This window comes from Podarcis melisellensis, assembly GCF_964234715.1.
Source record: "Podarcis melisellensis genome assembly, chromosome: 3".
Lineage (NCBI taxonomy): Eukaryota > Metazoa > Chordata > Lepidosauria > Squamata > Lacertidae > Podarcis > Podarcis melisellensis.
Genome location: NC_138530.1, coordinates 16,328,072 through 16,354,871, shown reverse-complemented (window position 1 = coordinate 16,354,871; position 26,800 = coordinate 16,328,072). Strand labels below are relative to the sequence as shown.

The 26,800-nt window shown below is 40.8% G+C and overlaps 1 protein-coding gene across 3 annotated transcripts in view; it reads left to right on the top strand.

Annotated features, from left to right (window-relative positions):
* ATL2 (atlastin GTPase 2) overlaps positions 1 to 25,149 on the top strand; it is a 30,175-nt gene extending 5,026 nt beyond the window's left edge. Inside the window, exons 2-14 of one of the 3 annotated variants that reach the window (XM_081904085.1) lie at positions 9,421 to 9,680; positions 11,156 to 11,290; positions 12,290 to 12,394; positions 13,845 to 13,895; positions 16,434 to 16,490; positions 17,080 to 17,172; positions 17,393 to 17,531; positions 18,560 to 18,687; positions 19,550 to 19,606; positions 20,511 to 20,582; positions 21,669 to 22,100; positions 24,307 to 24,321; positions 24,423 to 24,928. In XM_081904085.1, the coding sequence (XP_081760211.1) occupies positions 9,421 to 9,680; positions 11,156 to 11,290; positions 12,290 to 12,394; positions 13,845 to 13,895; positions 16,434 to 16,490; positions 17,080 to 17,172; positions 17,393 to 17,531; positions 18,560 to 18,687; positions 19,550 to 19,606; positions 20,511 to 20,582; positions 21,669 to 22,100; positions 24,307 to 24,321; positions 24,423 to 24,530 (1,652 nt within the window). In that variant the 3' untranslated portion in view covers positions 24,531 to 24,928. The other 2 variants (XM_081904086.1, XM_081904084.1) reach the window with 2 other exon arrangements.
* The last annotated feature ends 1,651 nt before the right edge of the window (positions 25,150 to 26,800 follow it).

Genomic DNA, 26,800 nt, shown 5'->3' with positions numbered 1-26,800 from the left:
ATGGCCAGTGGTCATGGATTGTGGGTGCTGCAGTTCAGCAGCATCTAGAACAGCTCCAGCCAGCAGGGATAATGGTCAGGGATAATGGGAGTTGTAGTTCAAAACATCTGGGATGCACCATGTTGGCCATTCCTGATCTAGAGTTCCTTATCCTAGTGCAAAGAGAAAAGGCACATCAATTGCTGTACTCACTTGTCCTGGTCCTGCCCACTGTTTGTATGTAGCCCTTGAAAGGCTGCCCCAAAGAAAGCATGACACTTGGGCTGAAAAAGGCTTCCCATCTCTGTGCCACATGGACCATGGAGTGTCAAGCATACACAGGTGCACACATACACATACCTCTCCTCTAATGTGGCCAGGATGAGGACTATTTTCCAAAGGTACATTCAGTCTCAAAAAAAACCTTGGCTTAGCATTGCATGTGAATCAACAATCCTGGTTTTAAACAATCAGTAGTTGCTAAATGATCAAACATCGAAACATGGGTCATGAAGCTGTCTTGTTTACCTAACCATTGCTTTAAAGCAAGATTCTTGCTTTGCATGTAATTCTAAACTGAGATTCTTTGAAATTAAAAGTAAATATCAGCAGGGAAAAGATGGAGCATATTAGTTTCGACATTTCACTTGATCCCGCTGAATCTGCTAAACTATGATTTAGTGCTTTTGTCAGTAGGAAAGCTAATCATAGTTTAGGTAACAGTCTGGTTTAAGAAGTTTGGGAATGCACCTGGACTCAGCCTTTCTCTTTGATGGCTATGGACACACTAGTGCTACTTTACCACTGATCTCTGGATAACCAGTTTTCATGCTGATCTTAACAGCATGAGAGGCAAAATAGAACCTGAAGATACTTCATATGACAGTGGCCATCTTCAGTCCCAGCACCACTCACCTCATCACTCCTTCCCAACAAGGACAATCACAAAGTCATGTCCCTACCCTATCCTGGCCAGGCTATCCAGAATAATGTCACAGGCAACATTAACAGCCATTGAGAGGTCCAGCAGAACCAGCAGTTACTGGTGTGGGTCATCTACCAGAGATTCAGGGAATAGGCTCTCTTCATACCCAGTCACCAGTATAGGCAACAACTGTTTTTCACGGGGAGTGCGTTCCTGTCCTCCATGCACATTGCCGGAGCACATGTAAGCCCACAATGCCTCTTTTTCCAGTCACTTCATGCATGGCCAAGTTCTCCTAACACTGTTGGAGACAGTATGCCTCTGAATACGAGTTGGTGGAAAGAGTGCCGTTTGGAAAGAGTGCCAGTTGGTGGAGAGAGTGCCGTTTTACCTGGGCCCTGATTGTGGCCTTCCTGTAGGCTTTTGAATGACCACTGTGAGAACAGGATGCTGGACTAGATGGACCTCTGGTCTGATGCAGCAGGTGTCTTCCACCCATTCCTTTTAAAAAAACACATTTTCCATTAATTTTTATTTAATTATATGCAAGCAACATGTAACAAAGCACTATAAATTTTCTTTATGAACAATATTTGTATAAACAATTCTGTTTAAAATGCCCCGGCTGTCAATCACCATACATATATACATCAATATATCAATTAGTTACAGATTATTTCAGAATTGTCTAATAGTTTTATTTATAAATGGGTTAAACTACAGAGCCTAGGACTTGCCGATCAGAAGGTCGGTGGTTCGAATCCACGTGACGGGGTGAGCTCCCGTTGCTTGGTCCCAGCTCCTGCCAACCTAGCAGTTCGAAAGCACGTCAAAGTGCAAGTAGATAAATAGGTACCGCTCCGGCGGGAAGGTAAACGGCGTTTCCGTGCGCTGCTCTGGTTTGGCAGAAGCAGCTTAGTCATGCTGGCTACATGACCCGGAAGCTGTACGCCGGCTCCCTCGGCCAATAAAGCGAGATGAGTGCCGCAACCCCAGAGTCGTCCGTGACTGGACCTAATGGTCAGGGGTCCCTTTACCTTTACCTAATGCTCCGGCAGAGCTCTTCTTATGTGCAGCAACCTATAGATAAGTATGGACCTAGATCTACTGCTTGGTATACAGCAGGGAGTGCCTTATTTCTGCTTAGCTTGGTGTGTCTGCTGTACCTTTTTTCTGGGAATGATAGATGTAGCCCAGGCATCCCCAAACTTGGCCCTCCAGCTGTTTTGGGACTATCATTCCCATCATCCCTGACCACTGGTCCTGTTCGCTAGGGATGATGGGAGTTGTAGTCCCAAAACAGCTGGAGGGCCGAGTTTGGGGGTGCCTGATGTAGCCATTGGGTGAAACTGGGTTGCATTAATATAAAATTACTGTGATGCAAGTTATGTGTGCCTGCCTTTTGCCCAGAAGTTAATTATCCAAAATGCAGTGACAGGCCTCCTGACATTAAGGAGCTGTATGTGTTGCCATTATGCTTCCAGGCCTATAAGCCTTTCTTGCATAGATCACCTGCTCCCTCCAGCATAATACATCACATGGGAGGATCGAGATCTTAGGGCATTTGCTGAAGTGTCACTGCTGTCCTATAATTTCCTACCCAGCGTTGTCTGATAGAGTGTCAGCTTGGCAATCTTTTGAACTCCTCAGGTGAGCTTTTGGGGCTTTGGCTTACTGAGCTGCTGAAGTGTTTTTAAAAGGCTGACTAATGCTGTTGCGTCACATATGAAGGATGTTTATTGTCAGAAACCTATTATACGCTAGTTTGGGTACCATTTTGAATTTGGTGTGCATTCCTGCCATTTAGGCATGTTTCTAGTGTCTGATAATAAACACGGGAAGACAACACGTTGAAAAACAAGTTAGGGTCAGATCACTAGGTCAGCAAACTAGAAATGCCATGCAAGTACAGCAGCTAGAGTAGTGATTGCTGCTAAATGGAAGTCACAAACTAGCCTCAAGGGAGGAATGGATTTGTAAATTAAATGAATACTTAGCTTTGGCAAAATTAACAGCTACTATAAGAAATCAGTCGAATCAAAAATAAAAAAGGAGTGGAAATGTTTTGATGAATATATGGGAAAATATTGCTCAAAAATATGCTAATATGTCTAGATTAAAATGTAAAGTATCTGAGGGAAGGTAAATTAGTAAGGAAGGATAATAAGAATACATAGAAGATTTGAGAAGATTGTAGAATGCAAAGATGAATGTAGAGGAAATTGAGTGGGGGCGGAGGGAAGGACAAAAGAATATTACGTTTGATGATTTAAATGATAAATATATGTGGGGATGGCTTTGGTATATTTGCATTGTGATGTAATATAGAAACAAAACCAATAAAAAATGAAGAAGAAAATAAATGCCATGCATTCTATCCACTTGTGCTCACCACTGCTTCCAGTAAGCTTTCCAGAAAGAGGAAAAATGGCAAGAACTGGCATTTGTATTTGACGTTTTAGGATACAGCACCATTTCCATAAAGATGTATACACATGCTGGGTTTGGGTAATGTAATTACACAGCAACATAATACTTCCAGTTGTCCAATCATTGGGATATTTGAGAAATCTTGAGCCTAAACTTTGAATATTCCATACCAGAGGCTACAAATTGGAAGGAATACATTAAATTCTTTCCAGACTTATTTTTAAAAAGATACTAAAAATGCCAAAATACTTAAATAGTCACAACTGTTTAAATACTACTGCCCAACATCAGCCAACCAACTTGTATGTGCAAGGGGTGCAGTAATCAGACCTGACCAGGTTCTGTTTGTTTGCTTGACCCAAATTGCAGGCTTATGCATTTTGGTAATAATAAATAAGCTTGATTGTACAATGTGTTCTTACTTAAAGATGTAAAGAGACTTATGTTGGTCATACAACATACTGAGTTCCATATGCTGTGACCTGTAGTAGTAGATCAAGTCCATGCTCTTGTTTTTCAGCTGCTATGAAAAGCTGGTCAGTAACTGTCAATTGATCCTTGTTATATAAGCCAGACATTTTCTGAGGAAACATTAGCTAGGGCATTCTTGCTATAGTAACATATGAACTTTTGATCTTGGCTGTAATATCTAATCTAGGAATGACCAACTGAGAACCTGTAGGCATGATGTAGTCCCAAAGCAATTTATCTGGCCCCTGGTCAGGATAACATTTCCCATTCTGTAACTTGGGTATTCTTGAGATGGGAAATGTATATACATGTACATGTATAACACTTAAAATATATATTTGCAACTCAACTTTTATACTGCCAAGGAGCATAACCCAGCACCCTTTGTTATGCAGAGTAGAAGAGTACAAGACCACACAGCTGGATTCAGTAGATGATTAGAACGAGATACAAGACTTGCCTGTCGTTGCATCATGACATTTTTTTTCACTTTTTAAAAACAAAAGCAGCTTTAAAATTGGTGTGTTGATTTCACAGGTTATGAGTCGCAGTGATGGACTTGATGCAGGCAAACAAATTTAAACTTAAGCCAGACAAGATAGAGATGGTATTGGTCAGCAGAGCTGTCTTGGGCATAGTTTAAGAGGGTAGCACTTGCTTTGAAAATGCAGGTTTAGAGTTTGGATGTGCCCCTGGTTTTATGCTTAACCATGGCTGCTTGTGCCAGATAGCTTTTGCCTAGCTCAAGCTCATGTTGCAACTATGCCTCTTCTTGGAAGCTGCAGATCTCACCAAGATAACATGTGGCTTAGTTCCATCAGGTAGGGACTAACATTTTTCTTTTTGAGATTATTTTTTAAAGTCAGTTACTAGACCAGGTGAAGTTTTACTTTTTAAGTGATTGTTCTTTATCTACTTTCCTTATATGGCTCAAGCAAATATTCTTCAAATTAAATGAAACAGCAGTTCCATACTTTTAACATTATAAAATAAAAATGATCCATGTTTAATGTAAATATTACATTTTCTATTATCTGCTGTCTATTTGCGTTCTTTCTCTGAGCACACGCACTCTGCTTAAACACACATACTCCACAAGTACTACTTGGTGGTGCAAATTTTATCTATTAGCACCACTGTTACTTACTATTGTTGATATTTTGTTTTTATTGCATTTTTTTCTGGCATATGTGTGCTAAACTAAAACTCTGTCATTTTATTGATTTTTAAATCTGTCCCGCTGAGAGATCCTAGGGTGTTGACTGGGATACAAATAGTCTAATAAATAAAATGGCCCCAGTAATATGATTAGATTGCATTTATTAAATGTTTGTGTTGTTTAACACAGAAAGATGTCTCTAGGCAACTTTCCATATGGATAAAATATATAATACCAAAAAATAACTTTTAAATAACCAACATTAATAAACAGTTATACAACCACTGGCTAAAGAACAAACTCTGAAATATTAACTGTTTCCACTGTCACTGCAGATATATGAGCAGTTGAAATGGATCTAATCTATCCTGTCAAATGTTCTTTTTTACTGTTAAATACTATCAAAAGTGGGGGAAGAATGGGATAACGCCTCCTAGCAAAAGTCATGAAACGGTGAAATTTTTCTGTGTCTTCAACTGTTTCAGAACCATTTCTGTGACAGTTTTGTCCAACCTATCTAACTCTGACTGTTAGTCATAAAGACTCCTGGCTGCTCTGAGAAAGTGTGTAGCAATGGCATATTTAAATTGGCCAGAACATACAGGCTTCCAGGTCAGGGTATCTTCTTACGTAAACAGCACTTCATCCCACTTGAATAGCTGAGACTGTTACAATATCATTCTGATTTGCTGTTAAATTGTGCTACGTCCTTCTGAAGGTTGCTTAAAATGTTTCATGATTTGTTCAGTTCTGTCTAATACACTGACAGGTCCAGTAACAACTAGAAGTAGGACTTTCTTCTGTTGGTCTAGTACAGTGTTGGGGAGTGACTCATTAGTGTTTAAGTTGTGGACTAGCGTTTAGAGAATGGCAGGAGGAGATGGCTGGTTAGCCAGTGGGATTGTTGTGAGATGCTGTCTTGGAAGAATAATATTGAGTCTTCAGTATCCTTGGGCTAAGAAATGATTTATTTTAAAGGTACTAGCAGTACCACATTTCAACTATCTTGTAATGCAGATATTTCCTAGCATGCAACCGGATCCAGGTAGGGGAAAGGGATCTGGTGTTGCTTTCTTGTTGGACTCTGGCGAAAATGTAGTAGGATAAAGATGAGATAATTAGGGTGTGCTTGAAAGTGTGTCAGAAGTGGTCCATAATCCATGCAGCAGGGATGCTTAAATTTGGCAACCTGAAAATTAATACAGATTCAATAAGAGGGAGATCACTTATTTGTGCCACTGAGAAAATTGGTGGGGAAGATGCTAAGTACATATAGATAAGGCTTCTGATAACAGCATATCAGTGTGACCATTTAAAGAATTCTATTGGGATAACTCTGACACGTTTAAAACACTTATTATAAGAGTAGCACTCCCTAAGCTATAGAAACTGTGGTCCTTTCTACTCACTACTTTGAATTCTTCTTTTGGTGTTTCATCTCCATTGCTAGGAACATTGTCTATTGAACTTACTAGCTGTTCTGTTCTGAGACCTGTGACCTGATCCATAGGGGCTTCCTAATCAAAGCAGTTTCTAATCAGACTTGTGGAACAACTACTTAGTTTTCAGTTTGTAAGAAATCTGCAGGGAAGCAGAGTCCGAAAGATAGTATGAATAATGGTTGCACTACTGCGATAAAAGCTGCAATTTGGTGACTACTTGTATGTACCTAGTTAAAGTAAAACCCTGGGTAGATAAGACATGGTTTCCTATTTCAGATACATTTTTTGGTTACTTGAGGAGTTTTGTTGCTAAATTTGGATCTTTATCAGAAGGTTTTTTTCATCTTATAGAGATCAGTAATACAGCACTGGTTATAATTGGACCTTAAAAGTGGGAGGAAGGGGATGCTGATGGAAATTCTAAATATTTTTCTGCAGCCTGAATGAATAATTATCAGAAGCAGGTCACCCAAAAATGCCCATGGTAACATCAAACTGTTGGTGCCAGAGAACTGCTGTGTTCAGTTGTAGCTGAGATCCATTAATAGCCATTGGCACAGAACTACAGGCTGTGGAATGCAGTGCATTCCTTGTCGGTTTGTCAGGAAGACAGCCAATAAAACACATCTTCCAAGGGTAGTGTTCTAATTGTTTTTCTAAAAATGTTTCCATTTAAACAGTTAATTTTTTCTTGAAATATTTGCATAGTAATAGCAGAATTAGGTTTCATACTGAAAATCTATTGTGCAAGAGATTACTAGACCCTCAATCCATTTCAGCTGACAGCAAAAAAAGACCATGATTTGTATGTGGTGTGTTTTAAGTAACCCCCCCCCCCACACACAAAATAACCCCCAATTTCTTCAAGTGGAGGAAACAGTATACAAGCTGCATGACTAAACCCCTGGCTCATCTCAGGCAATCCAAAATCAGCTGTTGTAGAATTTGAAAAGTGAATTCTTCATGTTTAGTTCAGCAAACCCCCTTGAGTTCCTTAAACACAGAGTGATGTCCAACTAAGCCACACTCTGTGTAGACATATTGAAATAAATGGACTTGAACCCATTGATTTCAGTGGGCCTACTTGGAGTATGATTAAGATTGGATATTATTCACCACTAACATCTACTAATGTAACATTCAGATAAGTCAAAACAAAAAAAAAAATTCCTTCCAGTAGCACCTTAAAGACCAACTAAGTTAGTTCTTGGTATGAGCTTTCGTGTGCATGCACACTTCTTCAGATACGCACACGAAACTTCTTCAGATACGCACACTTCTTCAGATACGCATGCACACGAAAGCTCATACCAAGAACTAACTTAGTTGGTCTTTAAGGTGCTACTGGAAGGAAATTTTTTTTGTTTTGACTATGGCAGACCAACACGGCTACCTATCTGTATTCAGATAAGTGTTGACTTCCTCTTCTGAGAGCTGTCTTGTAGACAAATGGTGCTAACCAAATGTGGTGTTTTGCTTTGGCAAACAGGATTTACCCTTCCCCTCTTCCCTTAATGCCCACCCAAAATTTGCTCTAGAACATTGGGTGACCCTCTGTATGTGGTGAGGCGTAGAAGACATGGAAATCATATTGTGTCTGCTGGCATGACATTGGATCTTGCTCAAATACTCTTCTAATTTTAATATGTAATCTGAATTGCTTCCTTTGTGGGGTGAAGGTTTGAGTAAACATTTGGTATGTGCCCAAATGAATGGAATGGTGCCATATCTAACAATAGTTCATTGTGGTTCTATAGATTGATTTTAGACATTTTCTTAACAAATGCTGTTCTGTATTTCTCCTTCACAGAAAACTTTATGCATGCATTTCTCTGTTTAAATCTGAAGTGTTGGACTTTGTAGGTTATGCAAGTGTCAACATGTATCTTGCACACAAAGACTTAATTCAGCACAATTCAAGAATTAGGGAAGTCATTCAGGCTAAAACTGTTTGCTAACTTCAGTTCAGCTGTGCTACAGTGTTGCAGTACCAGAGCATGTGGACAACCATTTCTCACTAATATTTGGCATTCCGTCATTTGAAAAATAAGACTTTAGAGCCGTCTTGCCCCAAAATGGCAACTAGACATTCCATTTTGGTGCCTGCAACCCTGGTTTAAGGAGCCATTTGACTCCTAGCTTATATATCTGAATTTCAAACACTGGCACTAATAGCCACTATGTTTAGAAGAGAACAAGAACTTAGAAAAAAATTAATGATTTGCACCGTTCAGAATAAAATAATTCCTTTTCTAAAACTGCAGAGAGAGAATTTTAATACATTCACAGGCACAGTGGGATAAAACCAGGACACTACGATGAGTTTTGTCCTTCTACTATAAGTTGATGCAGGGCTAGAAGGAAGAAGCATGCTTTCTGAATGTTCCATGCCAGGAAGGAGAAAGTTGGCCATCAATGAGAGCAGGTTCGTGGTTCTGGCTTTGGAACTGAAGGTTCTGTTGCATTCCATTTAGTTCATTGGTTCTTCAACCGGTAAATTGGGTCTCAGTCTGACCCAAGATGGAGCACAACAAAACTACTACCTTTCAAATATATGGTAAGAAATTTAAGAAGTGGATTCCCAAATGTGTGTTTAGGGTAAAAGGGGGTCCCAGGTCTGAAAGGTTTGAAAGCTACTGATGTAATTCAGCTAGACGGAGAACTACTATATAGTTTTCTTTAATATTGACGACGAGACTATCAGGTGTTCTGTATTGTGGTTTGCTTAGTTTTGGGGCTTAACACAGAATTAAAATGCATGTGACCCTACTTGGTAAACAGAAGCTGTAAAGTTGCTTCCCAGGTTGAAAATATATTTTCTAGACTTGCTGTGGTAAGCGGGAGGGAAAAGGTAATTTTGCTGAAGGGGCAGCTGTTCTGAGATGACTTACCAAGTTGTCATTCCTAGTGATAAGAAACCTACGTTCCATTTCACTTAATGTATAGATGAACAGAATTGTTCTGACAGAATTTGGAAACAGAATGTATCTAATGTTAAAAAAATTATTTCCTAGGGGAAAACTTTGTGGACGCAGAAGAGAACGCCCTTTTGGATACTGATGAAGAGGTGGTTCCAGAGAAGCCACGCCCAATACAAATTGTTCTTGCCCATGAAGACGATCATAACTTTGAACTGGATGAGTCAGCATTGGAGAGAATTTTGCTTCAGGAACACATAAGAGATCTCAATATAGTAGTTGTTTCTGTAGCTGGTGCATTCCGTAAAGGCAAATCTTTTCTCTTGGACTTTATGCTTAGGTATATGTACAACAAGGTGAGTAGCTTAAAGCACACCAGCTTGAAAATTCAAACTTGTTTGAATGCAAGCCTGTTTTATTGAAAACATTCACATCCTGCTCTTTAACTGGAAATTTTAAGGTATTTGATTCTTAGGGTTTATTGTAATGCATTCCTAAATAAAACTTTTAAAACCCCAGTTTGTTTTTAAACTCTTGTGGCTTCGACCGAGTGATCTAATATTGACTTTGGAAGTAAAAGGCATAATTATTTTGGAACAAATTAGTTTGGTATAAGTGGTTTTTCAGAGAATATCATGCAGAATATGGCCTATGTCCAGCAAGTACTTTGCAGTAGTGGAAAACAACGACACCTGCAGGATTATTAGCTAATTTCTGTCTGTAGATCCCAGGGCCACTAAAACACTAAAATACGGAGGAGGGAGGAAAACTGGCAAAAATCAGTTGCCTTGCCTTCTGTGAGCTGAAACACTTTGCTATGCTAAGGAAGCATTGGGTACAAACATGGGTGACCAAGCAGTGCCTTTATCAGAAGGCGCTCAGGGAGGAGCTCAGTGATAGAGGGACACTACTTGCATCTCTTGATGTTCTAGTCTAGGCATCTCTGCAGCTGAGAGAGTCAGGCAGCAGTTCTGGAAAGAACACTAGTACTAACCATGACCTCTTAGATTGCTATGAGCTCATCAAAGACATGATGGGAGAGTTGTTTAGGAATACATGCTGCCTCCTGCAGATAGGTTAGACTTATTCAGTGTGGCCGCACTTGTACAGAGAGCCACTTTGGAATTCCCTGCATCTTGTTTAAAAGGGGTGTGTGTGTGTGTGTGTGTGTATGCGCACAAGCCTTTACTAATTGATAGAGCTGAAATGGATGGGTTTGTATAAAAAATAGCGTGCTGATTCTTGCACAGTTAACATTATTTGTGATAGTGACCCAACCCATACTCTTGTGTAGGCCTATAGAAATCAATAGGTATTACTTAAATCCATTGATTTAAATGGGTTTATTTTGTGTATAACTAACATTGAATATTGCCTTATGCATTGTGAACCTGGTTCCCTGGTTATATTAAAGCGCAGATATATTAAAGGGTAGGGCAGAATACTTTAACAATGTGCTCAGCAAGTGCTGACAAAAGCCAAAGAAATGGAACACTGTTACAAGATTTTATGGGAACATAATATGAATAGAAATGCAAATAAGATTATGTGGTATCTTAACTCAGCAGGATCTTTCTTTACAGGTTCTATAAATGTAGAAAGCTTGTACTGTCCTTGAAGTAACATGGGGGGGGACGGGGACGGGACCAAGAATTGTGTTCTTTGAGAGCAGTCACTTTAACTTCTGACTGGTATTGAAAACTCTGCAAAACTGAAACATTCATTTTTGATTGAAATAAGATTTCCCCCTGACTAGTTATTTTAAATGTTCTAATGTAAGATTACCTAGAACCTCTTAACGCACTGAATAAGTATGTGACTCCTGTTACAGGAATCATCAACTTGGATAGGTGGAAGCCAAGAGCCTTTGACTGGGTTTACATGGAGAGGAGGGTGTGAGAGAGAAACAACTGGAATTCAGATCTGGAGTGAAGTGTTCGTAATTCCCAAGCCTGATGGGACAAAGGTATTACTTCAAATAGCTGGCAGATCTTTACTGTCTGAAGTATGTTGGATTACTGTGTGACTGTGGCAAACCTTAGCTCTCTCCTCAAGAGTTACCGTATTTTTCGCTCTATAGGACGTACCGGACCATAGGAGGGGGAGAACAGGAAAACTTTTTTTTCCTTGTTCTCCCCCTCAAAAACAAGGTGCATTCAAGAGCAGGTCGGGGAACAGCGCAAAGGCTGCCCGCAGCCTTGCTGCTGCCCCCGAGCTTGTGGGGCATGGCGGTGGGGGGAAGCGGTTCACACCGACCCCTCTCGCTCTCCATGCTTCAGCGAAAGCCTGCATTCGCTCCATAGGACGCACACACATTTCCCCTTCATTTTTGGAGGGGGAAATATGTGTCCTATAGAGCGAAAAAGACGGTGAATAATTTTTGTAAATCACTTTGAGGGGTTGGTTTTTTGTTGCTTTTGCAATCAAGTGGCATATAAACGTTATGAAATAAATGATATTAGCTTAATATATTTTATATTTTTACCATGTTTTCTGCATATCTTATTTCCTGCCACTTTGAAAAAATATGCTGCCATTTTGTAAAGTTGAAACATGATATGCAGACAATTTGTTACTGAATGTCAGTTGCATGAAGCTGGTAAGGTAATCTTGAAGCTTACCTGTTTATGACTTGAACAGTGTGTGCAATAGCCCCACCCCCCACCCCCCAGTAGGGCCATATTTAGAATCTAGTTAAGATCCTGGTTCAGTCTAGTGCATAAACATGTTGTATAAAAAAACCAAAGTGCAACCGAGTGAAAGGTGGCTGGGTTACTTGGCCAGTCCTTAGGCTGCCAATAAAGGAGTCTCTGGCTGGTGGAATATATCTTATGACAGCCAAATTGAGGTAATTGAGATGGCTTAATAGAAGACAGCTGGGATAGCTTAAGTTTTTAGCATAGAGATGTCAGAACTGCCAGTTTAGTAATTTTGCTTCTTCTTTTTAATGGCAACGCTCCTCTAGGTTGCAGTATTGCTAATGGATACCCAAGGTGCCTTTGATAGCCAATCAACTATCAAAGACTGTGCAACTGTATTTGCTTTGAGCACCATGACAAGTTCGGTCCAGGTAAGGACCAGTGTTTAAAACTGAGATATGAAAGCTAGGAGCTAAATGGCCCCTTAAGCCTAGGTTATGGGCGCCACAACAGAATGTCTAGGCATGCTTTTTTAATAAAACGAATAAAAGCTGAAAATGAATGAACCACAGCTAAAATATTATGTTCATTTTTCACATGGTCTATTAGTCCTCTCCCTGTCCACCCACCTAATATTATTAAGAGAGTCTCTTCTCCAGTCTTTGGAGTAGCTGGAAATGGGGAGGTAGAAAAAGATCTTCTTTTCCTTCCACTCTGCAGTTTTAATCTGAAATCTTAGGCGCAGTGCTACACCCAGAGCTCAGAAACTGCTTGCGCTAATGAAATTCCCCGTCACAAAATGCTCCTAGAACAATGGGAGTTTCGAACACTGCTAAGGATATATGTTTTTCAAAGTGGTGGTAGCCTCTAAATATCCTCAGGCTACAGCTTCAGAATGTACAGTCTGAAGCCATATGACACAGCAGCTTTGCTTAAAGCTAAACAGTTTTAGATCTGGTCAGTGATTGTGAACCCTCAGTAAGGTTTTTAGAACAGTGTCACCAGTACAGTGGCCCCGCAAGATGAATGCCTCGCAAAACGAAAAATGTGCAAGACGAAAGGGTTTTTCGGTTTTTGCGTTGTTTCGCTAGACGAATTTCCCTATGGGCTTGCTTCGCAAGACGAAACGTCTTGCGAGTTTTTTCCCTTTTTCTTAAAGCCGCTAAGCCGCTAATAGCCGTGCTTCGCAAGACGAAAAAACCGCAAGACGAAGAGACTTGCGGAATGAATTAATTTTGTCTTGCGAGGCACCACTGTATTTTGGAAAACTGTTCCTATGAAGGCAGACATTGACAATTTTGGTATTTCAATGCCTATTGAAAATAGTTTTAGTTTTGCCAAACGATTTTAGAAAATTAATTTGATTCGGCATTGGTTCTGTTTTACAATTTTATGTTTTAAAGAGAATCATATATTTGCTGGGAAAAGGAGCAGGAAAGTGCCTTAGCACTCACTAAAAGGAGAAGGAATCCTCACCATTGCTAAGCTGGGGCGTGTACTGAAGAGCTCTGACATCTGATGTATGCCCAACCGCATAATACCTAGCAACAGGGCTCTGTCTGCTTAGTTAACCACCCAAATCCCGTTGGTTTTCATTCCTTATTTCTGTGGCCGTCACAGGTTAGCATTTATTAACTTTTGACACAAGGCAACTTGAGAAAGTTGACGTGATCATGCTAGTGTTTGCTTTGCTTTAAAAACTCCTTTTTTTACTTCTGATGTGAAGCATTATGACTATGATTTAGGACAGTGTGACCCCAATCCTGATTGTTAGTTTGGGTAGTAACTCACTCAGTGCTGCAGTGCTGGTGTATTTTTTAATAGGAAAATGTATAAAATCTGTCGCAGAAATGTAAAAAAAACTAATAACGTGTTTTCTAGGTGTACAATTTATCACAGAACATTCAAGAAGATGATCTTCAGCATTTGCAGGTAAATATGTCCATAAACAATGACAGTCTCCACTAAGGAACATGACTGTAGAACTTGGATTATAATTACAGTGGTGCCTCGCAAGACGAAATTAATTCGTTCCGCAAGTCTTTTCGTCTTGCGAGTTTTTCGTCTTGCGAAGCACGGTTTCCCATAGGAATGCATTAAAAATCAATTAATGCGTTCCTATGGAAACCGCCTTCAGACCAGGTCTGGGGACAGTCTGTCCCCCGACCTCTTCTGAAGGCTGGCGGGGGACGAAAGTCTTTGCTTCCCCCCCCCCCGCCTGCCTTCCCGGGACAGTGGAGACGAAGGCTTTGCTGCCGCCCGCCAGCATTTTAAAAGCCCCCAGGACAGCGGAGACTTTTCCGCTGTCCCGGGGGCTTTTAAAATGCCCGCCAGCATTTTAAGATCGCCCAGGGACAGCGGAGGAATTCTCCGCTGTCCCGGGGCGATTAAAAAGCCCCCGGGAAGGCAGGCAGGGGGACAAAGACTTTTGCCCCCCGCCCGCCTTCGGAAGAGGTCCTGGACCTCTTCTGAAGGCTGGCGGGGGACAAAAGTCTTTGTTCCCCCCTGCCTGCCTTTCCGGGAGAGCGGGAAGGCAGCGCTGCCTTTTCCGCTCTCCCGGAAACGCAGACAGGGGGGAGCAAAGACTTTTGCCCCCCGCCAGCCTTTGGAAGAGGTCCTGGACCTCTTCCGAAGGCTGGCGGGGGGCAAACGTCTTTGCTCCCCCCCGCCTACCTTCAAAAGCCGTCCGGGGGCTTTTAAATCGCGCTGCCTTTTCCGCTCTCCTGGAAAGGCAGGCAGGGGGAGCAAAGACTTTTGCCCCCCGCCAGCCTTCAGAAGAGGTCCTGGACCTCTTCTGAAGGCTGGCGGGGGGCAAAAGTCTTTGCTCCCCCCGCCTGCCTTCAAAAGCTGTCCGGGATAGCGGGAAGCGCTTCCCTGCTATCCCGGACCGCTTTTAAAATGCTGGCGGTGGGGAGCAAAGCCTTTCGCCCCCGCCGGTCTTCCTGGACCTCTTCTGAAGTCCAGGGGGGGGGAAAGGCTTTGCTCCCCACCACCAGCATTTAAAAGAGGTCCCCGAGATTTCCCTATGGGCTTTTGTCTTGCGATGCAAGCCCATAGGGAAAATCGTCTAGCGAAGCGTCGCAAAAACCGAAAAACCCTTTCGTCTTGCGGGTTTTTCGTCTTGCGAGGCATTCGTCTTGTGGGGCACCACTGTAGTGTTGAGTTGAGTGTTGAGCTGTTAATAGGACAGATCAGAATTCTTGGGGGGGGAAACATTCATGTAAGCAGAATCTGGCAAACTTCCTTTAGTAGCTGATCTCAAGGAGTGCTGTTTTGGAATGTAGCTGCTACTAGAAGTAGGAAGAGTGATGGGATGTTAAAAGACCTGATGTGCACATAGGACACGGCACAGAATGCTTAAGGTCATGGCCATTACATTGCGATGGGCTCCCCGCCCTTTACTTCTGAGATATTTGTCTTCATTTTTTTTTTAAGTATACTGATTGTAATAAAATAAAATAATACTTAGATTCTATGCAGTTCTAAGCAGTTATGGAATGTTTGTCCAAATTGGCTCTGCTAAATTTTGCCTCCTATTGGAAAATACTATGATGATTCAACAGAAGGATGCTAGGTTTGAATAATGAAATTATTTGGTTGGTAGAGCTGTTTGGTGAAAGAGTAATGGAAGCATCGGGATCTTGCCACCAAAAGATGATCTTTCCGGTTTTGAGATAGTTTTGAAGTCGGACAGCATGGGTCAAATGTAACCTTTACATAGATAATATGGGGAGGGGGGGCACTGCTGGTACATACTGCTAGAAGATAAAATTAAGGAATGGTAACTATTCAGATTGGAGCACAATTTTTAGAGCTGCTTATGCTACGGGCTAGTCAATTTATTTTTCAGTTATCAGCTTTAAAGGGAGGTGTTCCCAGACTTACTGAACATTGTGATCCCAAATTGCTAATGCAGCAGTTTTTCATTTTCTTTTTACAAAGCAGCAATATTGTATAGTATTATGTATTTATAGTAGTCATTTTATTGCCACAATTGGCAAAAGTAGGTTGGCTCCTATTAAACAGAGGACTACACAAGACAGTGGAAGTAGGCAAAAAGTTGTTTAGTACTGCAGGCCTTATTAATGGATTGGAATACAGTCGTACTGTGGTTCTCAAACGCCTTGCGACTCGAACTTTTTGGCTCCCGAACGCTGCAAACCCAGAAGTTAGTGTTCTGGTTTGCGAATGTTTTTTGAAAGCCAAATGTCCAACGTGGCTTCCACAGCTTTGGTTTTCAAATGTTTTCAGAAGTCAAATGGACTTCTGTAACGGATTCCGTTCAAGAACCAAGGTATGACTGTATATGGCTTTCCTTTGTATTAAAAGCTTGGTCAGTGCAAGCACCTAACAATGATGAATAAGGGCTTGAAATCCAGTATTAGGCTACTTTAATGTCTGTCTGAGCCTGTGTTGCAGTACTGTTTGTTTCTGTACTCTCGATGCATGCTTAATGGCTTCGTTTTATAGTTGTTTACAGAGTACGGAAGGCTAGCTATGGAAGAAATTTATCAAAAGCCATTTCAGGTAATAGCATGATTATATTGGTCATAGTTAATTAATTGTTGTATGTATATTTAACATCTTAGGGCAGTTTCACACATTATAGTAGAATCCAGTAAGCATTAATCATGGCATATACCAACTTCAGCAAAACATTTAAGGCGGCTACATAGTTCCTAACTTTACACATCGATAGTATGTGTAGATCAGGGCAGCCATATTTTCCCTAAGTTCCATCATGTATTTCATGGTGATTGTGTGTAAGTTACCTACGCCATAATGGGTAAAGGTTCCTGTCAAAGTTCATATAGTGTTGGCTCAGTCTGCTATAAAGGTATTGGCCTTAACAGGCTCGTTGATGGTAGCCAAAAGCCATTTTTTTGTGACCAAACCTTGTGCACATTAAGCAATGATGGTACACATGGCAAAGCAGTTGGTGTATAATTTTTATGGAAAGGCTGAGGTTAAACTACGGCTTCCATGGTGGCATTTTCAGGCTACTTGTGTTTTGGGGATTAAAATCCTACTTGTTCAGCTTCTGAGTATTTCTAGTTATGCATGTTCTTCTGTTGGCCAGGGCAACAGTTAACTTACTTTTGTCTTTTTCATATAGACACTAATGTTCTTAATTAGAGACTGGAGCTATCCTTATGAACATCCTTATGGCTTAGTTGGAGGAAAACAATTTCTAGAAAAACGGTTACAGGTAAGCTATGACCTGCAGTAAATCGTTAGTAAGAACATGTTCCTAAACAAACGAGAACTTGGTTCATGAGAGCTGCACTACATAGAACCTAAAAGCAATTGTTTTGGATTAGATCAGCCTTAATATTCTCTGTAATAAAACTAATACTAAGATGTGGTGCAAGAAGGATGTATAACATCTGTGATAAGATTGTGTTGTGAAAAATATGTATTGTTTGTAGGTTAAGGTGCACCAGCACGAAGAGCTCCAGAATGTAAGGAAGCACATTCACTCATGTTTCAGTAATCTTGGCTGTTTCCTATTGCCACATCCTGGTCTTAAAGTCGCAACAAACCCAAGCTTTGATGGGCGGCTAAACGGTATGAGGTTTTTCATTTGTATTCCTGGCTTTAATAGATTACTGATTTGAATCTGTATTCAAGTGCAAATGCACTGAAGGTGGTAGATGAAGTGCACATAATTCTAAAATTTAGTACGGATGAGCTCTGATACATAGATTAATATGCTTATTGGAGAAAGAGATGTTAGTATAAATTCTATTTGAATGCTGTAGTCAAATATTCAGTTGATGGGTGTTGGGGGGGCATTAGTGTATATGTTTGAAACATATTTTATACACTGCTGACAACAGTGAATGGGATGTTTGATTGAAACTTACACAATAATGAAAGTGGAGTAGGGGAAACAAAGCCAGACTGTTGCCAAAATGGTTTCCCATTACATCTGAACTGGGCTTTTGTTTTGAGAAACTTACTATACTAGAACTGTATAGGCATGCTAGCTTGAAGGGGGAAAAAAGCTTCAGCAGAATCTGGACATACTTGAAAAACAGCAGCTGTCTATCATTGCATATTTTTAATGCTGTATTTTTATTTATATTCTTTTGGATGGGCATAAATAGAAACTCTTACACACACCTGAAGCAATGTTTATATTTCACTGATAAGTTTTTGCTCCCTTCTTCTGTGCTTGGAATAGAGCGCTCAGCAAAGTAGCCATCAGCCAGGGCATGTATTAGGCGACTGAATTTTTTTATGTGAGTATTTGTTAGAGAACTAAGATCTAACATTCACAGCATTTTAGAAATAAACTGGGACAATAAAAATCTTGTTTATCTTGTGTTTCTGATTCAAGAACACAAATCAATGACAGTGCTGCTGTTGCTGCTCTGGTTTTTGGATAGCCTTGTTATAAAGGACTGGCAATCTTTCAATGAAACAACCTTCAGCATTGGCTAAGGTTTTAAGGTTTTTCTTTCCTTTTGGATATCCAATTATTGAGTTGGGGTGTTTCACATCATGTTAAGCCGCCACTGACTCTGGAGAGAAGGAGCATCTTGTTAATTGCGGCAAAATTGCAACTCCTTTTCTGTGACTGATTCCACTAGACATTGATGACGACTTTAAGAGTGAGCTTCGGAATCTGGTTCCTTTGCTGCTTGCTCCTGAAAACCTGGTAGAGAAAGAGATCAGTGGCTCGAAGGTGACATGTAGAGATCTTGTGCAATATTTCAAGGTAGGCAAATACTTGTGCTCATTGATCAGTTCTTTAAAATAGCGAACCTACTGTAAGCCCTTCAGCTTGTAGGCCAAAGTCCTGTTAAGTGACAGAGACCCACTGAAATGCAATAGTGTGCAATTTCTGCACATTATGGCCAGCATAATCAAAGGCATGGCTGTTTTTTGGTCATCAAGCTTAGTTATTTTTTTCTGTTCTGTTAACTATGCTCTTGCTAGAGAAAAGAAGCTTTCTGCAGCTATATGGCCCCAATTTTCAGTTGAGACTTTCAATGTTGTTTCCTTTCCAGCATTAAACTAACTCTTTGCTATATGGGCAACTTCACTCACCCCAGGTTTTCTCATATCTCATTAGGCTGTTTTGCTCTTTATGATGCAAAGTGGTTTCCAGTTGCCCCTGGAGTGATGCAGGTACACTACCCAGGACCTTAATCTGCAAACTCCTGTTCTTGAAGTAGTAGTCTCCTGCTCTGGCTGGTGGTTGCAGTGTTTTGTACCAAAGAGTAGGCAACCACATCTGATTTGTCATCACCCAAAGTTGGCATATGTGGGGCCGCATGGAGTCTACTTGTCCTTGAACTGTGTTGCTGCAGAGCACTTCCAAAAAGCACGCCCAACAAAATGATCCTAGGAAAACCACCTTTAATTCTGGTTATGCTTCCCTACAGCATGGTGGTTGTTCAGTGAATCCAATCTTCAACATTGCTAAAAAGTATAACATTTAATATTGGTGGACATGATAGACCACCTTAATCCAGTAAGTTATATTATTTAATGGAACTTGAATTTTGGGCGTTGTGTTTAAAATCTGCTTTACCAGTCGATTGAATCTAGGCAGTAAAACCTTGCTTTGTTTTTAGGCTTATATTAAAATCTATCAAGGAGAGGAGCTGCCTCACCCTAAGTCAATGCTGCAGGTAAATTTCTGTACACTTCTGTCTCTAAAGGTATCTGACGCCAAGAGTGTTTGATACAAATCAGGCCAGCTGATGGTCAGATACTGTATGTTTGTGAATAAAAGCTGCTGGAAACTGCAGGAGGGGACAGTGCTGTTGTGCTCAAATCCTGTTTGCAGTTTTCCCACAGGGCTCTGGTTGGCGACTGAGAGAACAGGATGCTGGACTAGATAAGCTATTGGCCTGATCCTGCAGTTTCTTTTTGTGTTCTTTTACTATGTTAATGGAGACATTTCAAGATTTGGGGATTGAAATCCCAGATCAGTAAATTTGTGCCTCAGATGGGGGCATGCCCTGCTCCAGCAAAAAAATAACTGGGAGCCCACTTTAAACTCCCAATTGTTCATTTAAAGCCCCACCCTTGCCTGCCCCACACCCAATTTTACGTATGAGGGAGGCCTGGCAAGCCAAGTTTGGACTATGGGTCAGAGGTTTCCCACCTAGATGCTGAAATGGAAGCTTTATGCATACAAAGGTTAAATGTCAGCGTAACAAACCAAGGTGTACACTGATTCTGCACATAGCCAACTTGTGCTGTCAGATAAACTGAGATTAAATGGGTCTGTCCCATCTAGTACCTTGACGTGCCTTTCTTCAGAGTGAGTTTCTTGTAAAACAGTGTTTTTTTAGGATTTTCTTTCTGGTAACTGCAGCAGATTAGCCCAGATTGCCAAGCAATTCTGTCCAAGAGCTGCCATCAGAGGGTGGGTGTTTCAAGTAATGATTCAGGAGTTTAGGGTATGAAAATATGGTAAGAATACATTCATTTGGTATTCAGTTCACAAATATGGAAACTATGACACAAATGAAACTCCTCCAAGCTGTTTAGTGTCACTTGTTATGCTTTGTTTTTTTAAAACTTAAGGCAACAGCAGAAGCCAACAACCTTGCTGCAGTAGCTGGAGCAAAAGATACTTACAACAAAGGAATGGAGCAGGTATTGATGTGAATGGACGATACGTTGCATGCTTTTAGTTTAATCTAAGAACTGCACTGGGTAGATACTTGAGCTTAGATCTCATAAACCAAGAGCAGGTAGATCAAGATCTACCAATAAATCTCTGATCTACCAATCTCTGATCAAGATCTACCAATAAATCTCTGAGTGATTTGCAGTGGATTGTCAAGGATGTTTGAGAAAGGCGCACCCTGTTCCTTAATTCTGAATACAGACACCGTGAGCTACTTCTTTGCATCTGGTTCCAGTATATAAATAAATCAAAGTCGGAGCTGTGGTGTTGCCTGCTTCTCAGACTTTTTACTTTTTATTTGCAAATTGAACACAGAAAAGGAAGTTGGGGAAATATTAAAGGGGGTGGGGAATAATGCCGCTCAAATGTACCTGAATATACCAAGATTAATGTTAGTGCAGAGAAACTTTCAAATTTTGATGTTGAGGTTTGAGGGAGGTAACGGGGACAGCTGGTAAGGAAGACTGATTCCGCAGCATGGTCGCTTAAGCATGGATGTTATGCCTGCATTGAATTGCTTAGCTAGTACACTGGAAGGATTGTGAATGGCTCTGGAGCTGTTATGTGGTGCTATATATATAAAGGCGATGTAAAATTAACACATTAATGCCCTTTGGTTGCCCTTGCTCCACATGCGTCAGTCTGATTTAGGCACAAGCAGCCGTCTTTCCGAAGGTGATGCTGGAGAGCTACTACATTTTTTAAAAGGAGCAGTGAAGGGAAGCTTCCTCCTTCACCTCCTTTTTATTTATTTATTTAAACTTATTCTGCCTTTTCTGCAAAGGTATGCATGGTTCTCTGCCTCTCACTTGTCCTCGCAACCTTGTGAGATAGGCTGGTCTTGAGGGATAGTGACTGGTTCAAGGTAATCCAGTGAGCTTTGTAGCTGAGCGAGGATTTGAACCTGGATCTTCGCAGTCCTTGTCCAGTAGAATAAACACTGCATCTTTTTTGAGTGTGGTAACTTAGACATGTAGCCCTCGTACCCCTATAACACTAGGGGAAATCTAACATAATGTAAGCTAATAGGTTGATTCTGCTTATTCCAACAGGTTTGTGGAGGAGATAAGCCTTATATTGCTCCTGCAGACTTAGAGCGAAAGCACCTAGATCTAAAAGAGCTTGCCATAAAACAGTTCCGTTCTGTGAAAAAGATGGGAGGTGAGGATTTCTGTCGCCGTTACCAGGACCAGCTTGATGAAGAGCTCGACGAAGTCTATGCAAACTTTGTGAAGCACAACGATGGCAAGAACCTCTTCTATGCTGCCCGTACCCCTGCTACTCTCTTTGCTGTTATGTTTGCCATGTACATAATCTCAGGACTGACTGGCTTCCTTGGAATGAACTCCATAGCTACCCTATGTAACCTTGTAATGGGGGTCGCTCTCATCTCCCTTTGTACTTGGGCATACGTTAAATACTCTGGGGAATTCAGAGAAGTTGGAACACTCATTGATCAGATGGCTGAGCTACTATGGGATCAGGTGGGTACCTCTGAGCTAAAAGTTTTCCTTCCAGAAGAAACTTGCCAACTTTGCTGTTCTTGAGCAGTAGTTGGTCTAAATGCCTCTCCTGCAAGATTGAAGAACAAACACCAGAAATTAATCACTAGAGAATGAACCTGGTGGAAATAGCCTTTGAAATCCACCCAGAATATTTTTAGCATCTCTGTGCCCAATCATAAAACCAGATTTTGAAAATCCGTAAAAGGCAAAGGTAGTAATGTAAGTTCATCTCCCTTTGTGTGTGTCCATAAAAGGCACAGGTTTGGTTTATACTCTTAAAAGGTAAGTAAGAACTGCCTTTCCAAAGAGGATGGGTATTTGAAGATCCTAGCAGTTCTGATTCCATATTTGGTTGTCATGACACTGAATGGAAAATTCATGGAAGTTGAGCTTGAGTACATTATAGGACCGTCTGCTGTAGCATACGTTGGCTTGTTTACTGCACGCTAAAATTGCTCGTTCATAAAATGATCAGTTCTTAGGACTGGTATACAGACTAAGTGCATAAACATGTCAGCAGGAGATTTGGAATTGGAATGTGACAAGCAGAAAGCTTTAATTAGGCACATGGTAGGAGGTTTTTCATTAAAATTCCTATTGTGTAGGGGAAGGACTATGAGCCATCAATGGCTGGCCACATCAAGGTATGTATGCACTTCAGCAAAGGGTTTCCGAGTTCTTTGTTCAAAAAGATTTTCTTCTTGATTAAACCTGAACAAAAGAAGCATACATTGTGCCCTGCTGCAACAGCTTCCAAGAAATTTGAGCACCTTCTCATCAACTAATTAATAGTTCCCTTAGCACAATCCTTTGCATGTTCTCTGAGGTGAGTCCCACTGTGTTCAGTAGGGATTACTCTTAGTAAAGTGTGTTTCAGAGTGTAGCCTTAATCTTGAAACTAGAGATGGGAGGAATCTTGAATTGTAAATATGTAAAGAATGAACCACAAGCACACCATGTGTAGCCCACCATTGGCTCTGATTTTGTACTTTGTGGCTTTTCATGTACACATGTTGAGTCCCCTAACCTAGGTTAGACTTGGCCTAAGCATCATTTTTTTCTATTGAGTCCTGTTGCATGACTAAAAGGATGCCCTTATATTGCCACCTGCTGGCTAACTGGAATTTTGCAGCCAGGAGCAGCCACAGATCCACTTCTTTTAGAAGTGTAAGAGTAGGAAGGTTGCTCCGAGCTTTTATAGAACTAGGATGTTGCCTCCCACAAACAACTGGGTACTGAATTTCACTAAGATGTAGAAAGAGCACAAGAGCATTGATCTAGTCCAGTATCCCGAGTGGCCAACCAGCTACCAAAGATGCATGATTCAAGCAGTCCTGTTGTGGTCCATCTACAGTTCTGTTTGTAGACAATATAGTAGAAACCTCTGTAGCCCATGTGCTAAATGAACACCCCTCCTGCTGCATCTGGAGACCTCACCTTTACTGATGGGGCTTGGAAATAAAGGGTTGTATCCAATAGTGGCTTTGTCCGAGCAGAATGGGACACCCTGCACTTTGGGGGACCCTCCAAAACAGCTTGCAGTATGGCTTGATGGGCTGTGGCAGGATTGGGATCTCCAGAAAATTGGGTGCCCCGGCTTCCACTACTGCAAAGCCACCCATGGATATAGTACATAGCAGCTTCTATAGATTTACTCAGAATGTTTTTTAAATTCTCACTTGCTTATTGAGTCTTCTCATGGAAATGACCTTTTATTGATTAAAACTTGCTCCATGCCCAGGAACTTGGGAATCTCCCTTGTACAGAGTTGGGTCATTGGTTCATCTTGCTCAGTATAGTCAACACTGACTGGCAGAAGCTTTCTAGTTTTCTCAGCCTGACCTGGAAATGCTGGGAACTGAACCTGTATCTTCAGCATACACAGCAGATCCCATATCTCTAATAGCCAGATGCTTTTCATTTGGAGAAAGCTTTTTTACTGTTCCTGAACTCTCTTTTGGTGCAAGACCTTGGTTGATTGTGGTATAGAACTGTCAAAGCTGCACTCCAAATCTTTGGTGAATTTGAATAACCTGTTCTAAACTTTAAGGCCCAGCAATTAGTATTTAGAAGATCAGCCTGTACATTTTGAAAGCAAAAGCTTTCTTGTTCAGTGTCTAACTCCTATCCTTCACTACTGATCTTACACCTTCCTGTCTCTTGTCTCTTTCTTCCTTTGCTTCAGAGGAGTCCCAAGAAGGTGAGAATATCAGTGGGGACTGTCTTTAACACCCAGACTGCTTTCCCCTTTCCCCTGCTCTCTGCCAACTGCTTTTCTAACAACTCGCTTCCATGTTTTAGGTGTGTTCCAAATTCTTTGAAGTTGTTAGACGTCGAGTGATTCGCCGTGCTCTTACCTCAGCACAACGGCAGCGGCTCTCATCCAACAATAACAAGAAGAAAAATTAGCCAGTATTTTTACCCTTTTCTTTTTCTTTTCTTTTCCTTTCCTTTCTGAAGCGTTCACACTTAACTCGTATAGACAGTAAGCAGGACCATCTGGCCCACTTTACATAAATGCTATAAACATACCAGGTTGAAGATGCATTATAGGGTATGAAATTGCACCTGACGTTCTAGGAATTGTAAAGTGATTTGGATTCAGTCAAATACTACATAGGAGGAAACCACTTAATGCTCTGGAAATTATTAACCATATGCTGGTAGCCAAACTCATCTTTTTTTTTTCCTTTTTGTATTATACTTTGGGATGCATTTCATACATGATTTTAATTTTTGTTCTGTCTAATTTCCTTTTTTATGTTTCAGCGGGTTTGGGGTTTTGAGTTACGTTTATTTATTTTTGTACATTTCTCATGCTGCAGGTGATAAAACCTCTTGGTGATAATTTGATTGAGGATACTATGAGACAATCGGTTACAAACTCTCTCAAAGCAGGCCTGACTGAACAGATGTCTCAGCATGCCAGATTAAAGACAGATTGACCATTCATCTCCTTTCATCTGCCTGCCCATCCTAGACTTGCTTGCTGTACAATGAGAACTCAATAAACCAAAGTTTACATTGACTCTAGAGAAGTAGATTATTCTGACTGGCTTCTCAATTTGCTGCCGTCACATTGTGGGAGGGTGCGGGTGCAGGGTAAAATGTTTTGATGGCTTTTAAGGCTTTCTCCTTTTTTTTTTGCTTCTGAGACACAGCCCAGTGCCACAGAGAACAGGAAAGTGAGGTATCTGCTTCGACACTAGTGTACCCAGGGGGAGGTGTTGTGGGCTCTGTCTTGCAGAAACATATCCACTGTAAAAGGGTTTTTTCAGGGAAGTAATTTATCGAGCCTATACAAGGAAATCTTTTAACAGAATGTACGTAGCCACAAAATATCCCATCAAATATTTTAACTTTGTGAACACTTGTAAACCGTTAACATGATGCATCCAGCTGACATATCAGCGGTCGCAGTCAGCTGCGGAGTCATGTTTGAGCCACTACATTTAGCTACTCCTTGCTTTTCTGCCTTTTCTACCAGTATTACCCAAATGCATGTGTATTATCTCCACAGAAATTACATTTAGAGGTAACAATTGTAACCAAGGAAGCTATCTTCAAGTGTACATTGTCTTGCCTTTTAAACTTTGGAGACCTTGTCCTACAGGATACGCGTATTGAGAAACGAGAGCAGATTTTTCTCTGCAGTTTTAGCCTTCATGTATATATAATGCCATTAATACGACTCGCGGGGGAGAAAATCCATCCAAAAACAAAAGCCGTTGCCTACAGCTACAAAGCAATGAGTTAGGATTGTCTGTACAGTGTGTCTAGTTATTTTTTAAGAAACCACAGGGCATGTAAAAAATATAAATATATAAATACAATTTTGTATCAAAGTTTTGTAGTTTATGGCAAAACCTGGTTCTGTGATAGGCAAAGTACGGTCCCTGTAAAGGAATGTTTGTGGCTCATGTAAATGTGTGAATGCATCAACACAATTTGGAGTTTTTTGATATATTTGTGATATTTACTGCCTTGAGCACTGCAATCTCACCCCCATGGGAAATCAGTGGGAATGTTTGTTGTGAAACTTTGTCCTCAGTTGCATTTTAAAGTTATTTCCTGTAATTTATTTTCCGGTACATTATTAAAATCAATTGTGTATATATGAAATTAAACTCATGATTTTTATTTAGAAATGTTGATGTAACTTTACTGTATCAACTATATAGCATCTCTTGATGTGCTGGCCAGCAATGGTTATTTGTAAGCATAAGAGACGTAACTTTTACAAAATGGTGTTCAGTTCTCTGTGCAACTTAAGTGCCAGTCAAAATTCATTACATGGCAAAGAGCCCAACAGCTTTTGACCCAGCAGGCACTGCTACTAAAGAAGAAGAGGGGAAGAGGCTATTTTTCACAACTCAGCCTTCAGCCGCCCCATACTGCTTTCCACCTAGTTCTGCAAGGTGTCCCCAACTCTCGAACAGATTTTAAAGAGGTACTGCAATGGGGAGGAAGAATCAGCAAAAGTCAGCTATCAGCAGAGGTATGCGCTGGATCAAAAGCTGTCCAACTGGATTCAACCCCCAAATGTTTAAATACAGTAAGCATTCTGTACTGAGGGAGATAGGGCTGCTAACTTTCATTTAATTCACCTAGGAGAGGAGCTGAACCATTATTGTGGTCCACACTTCAAATGAAGACCACTTTAACAATGATGCTCAGGT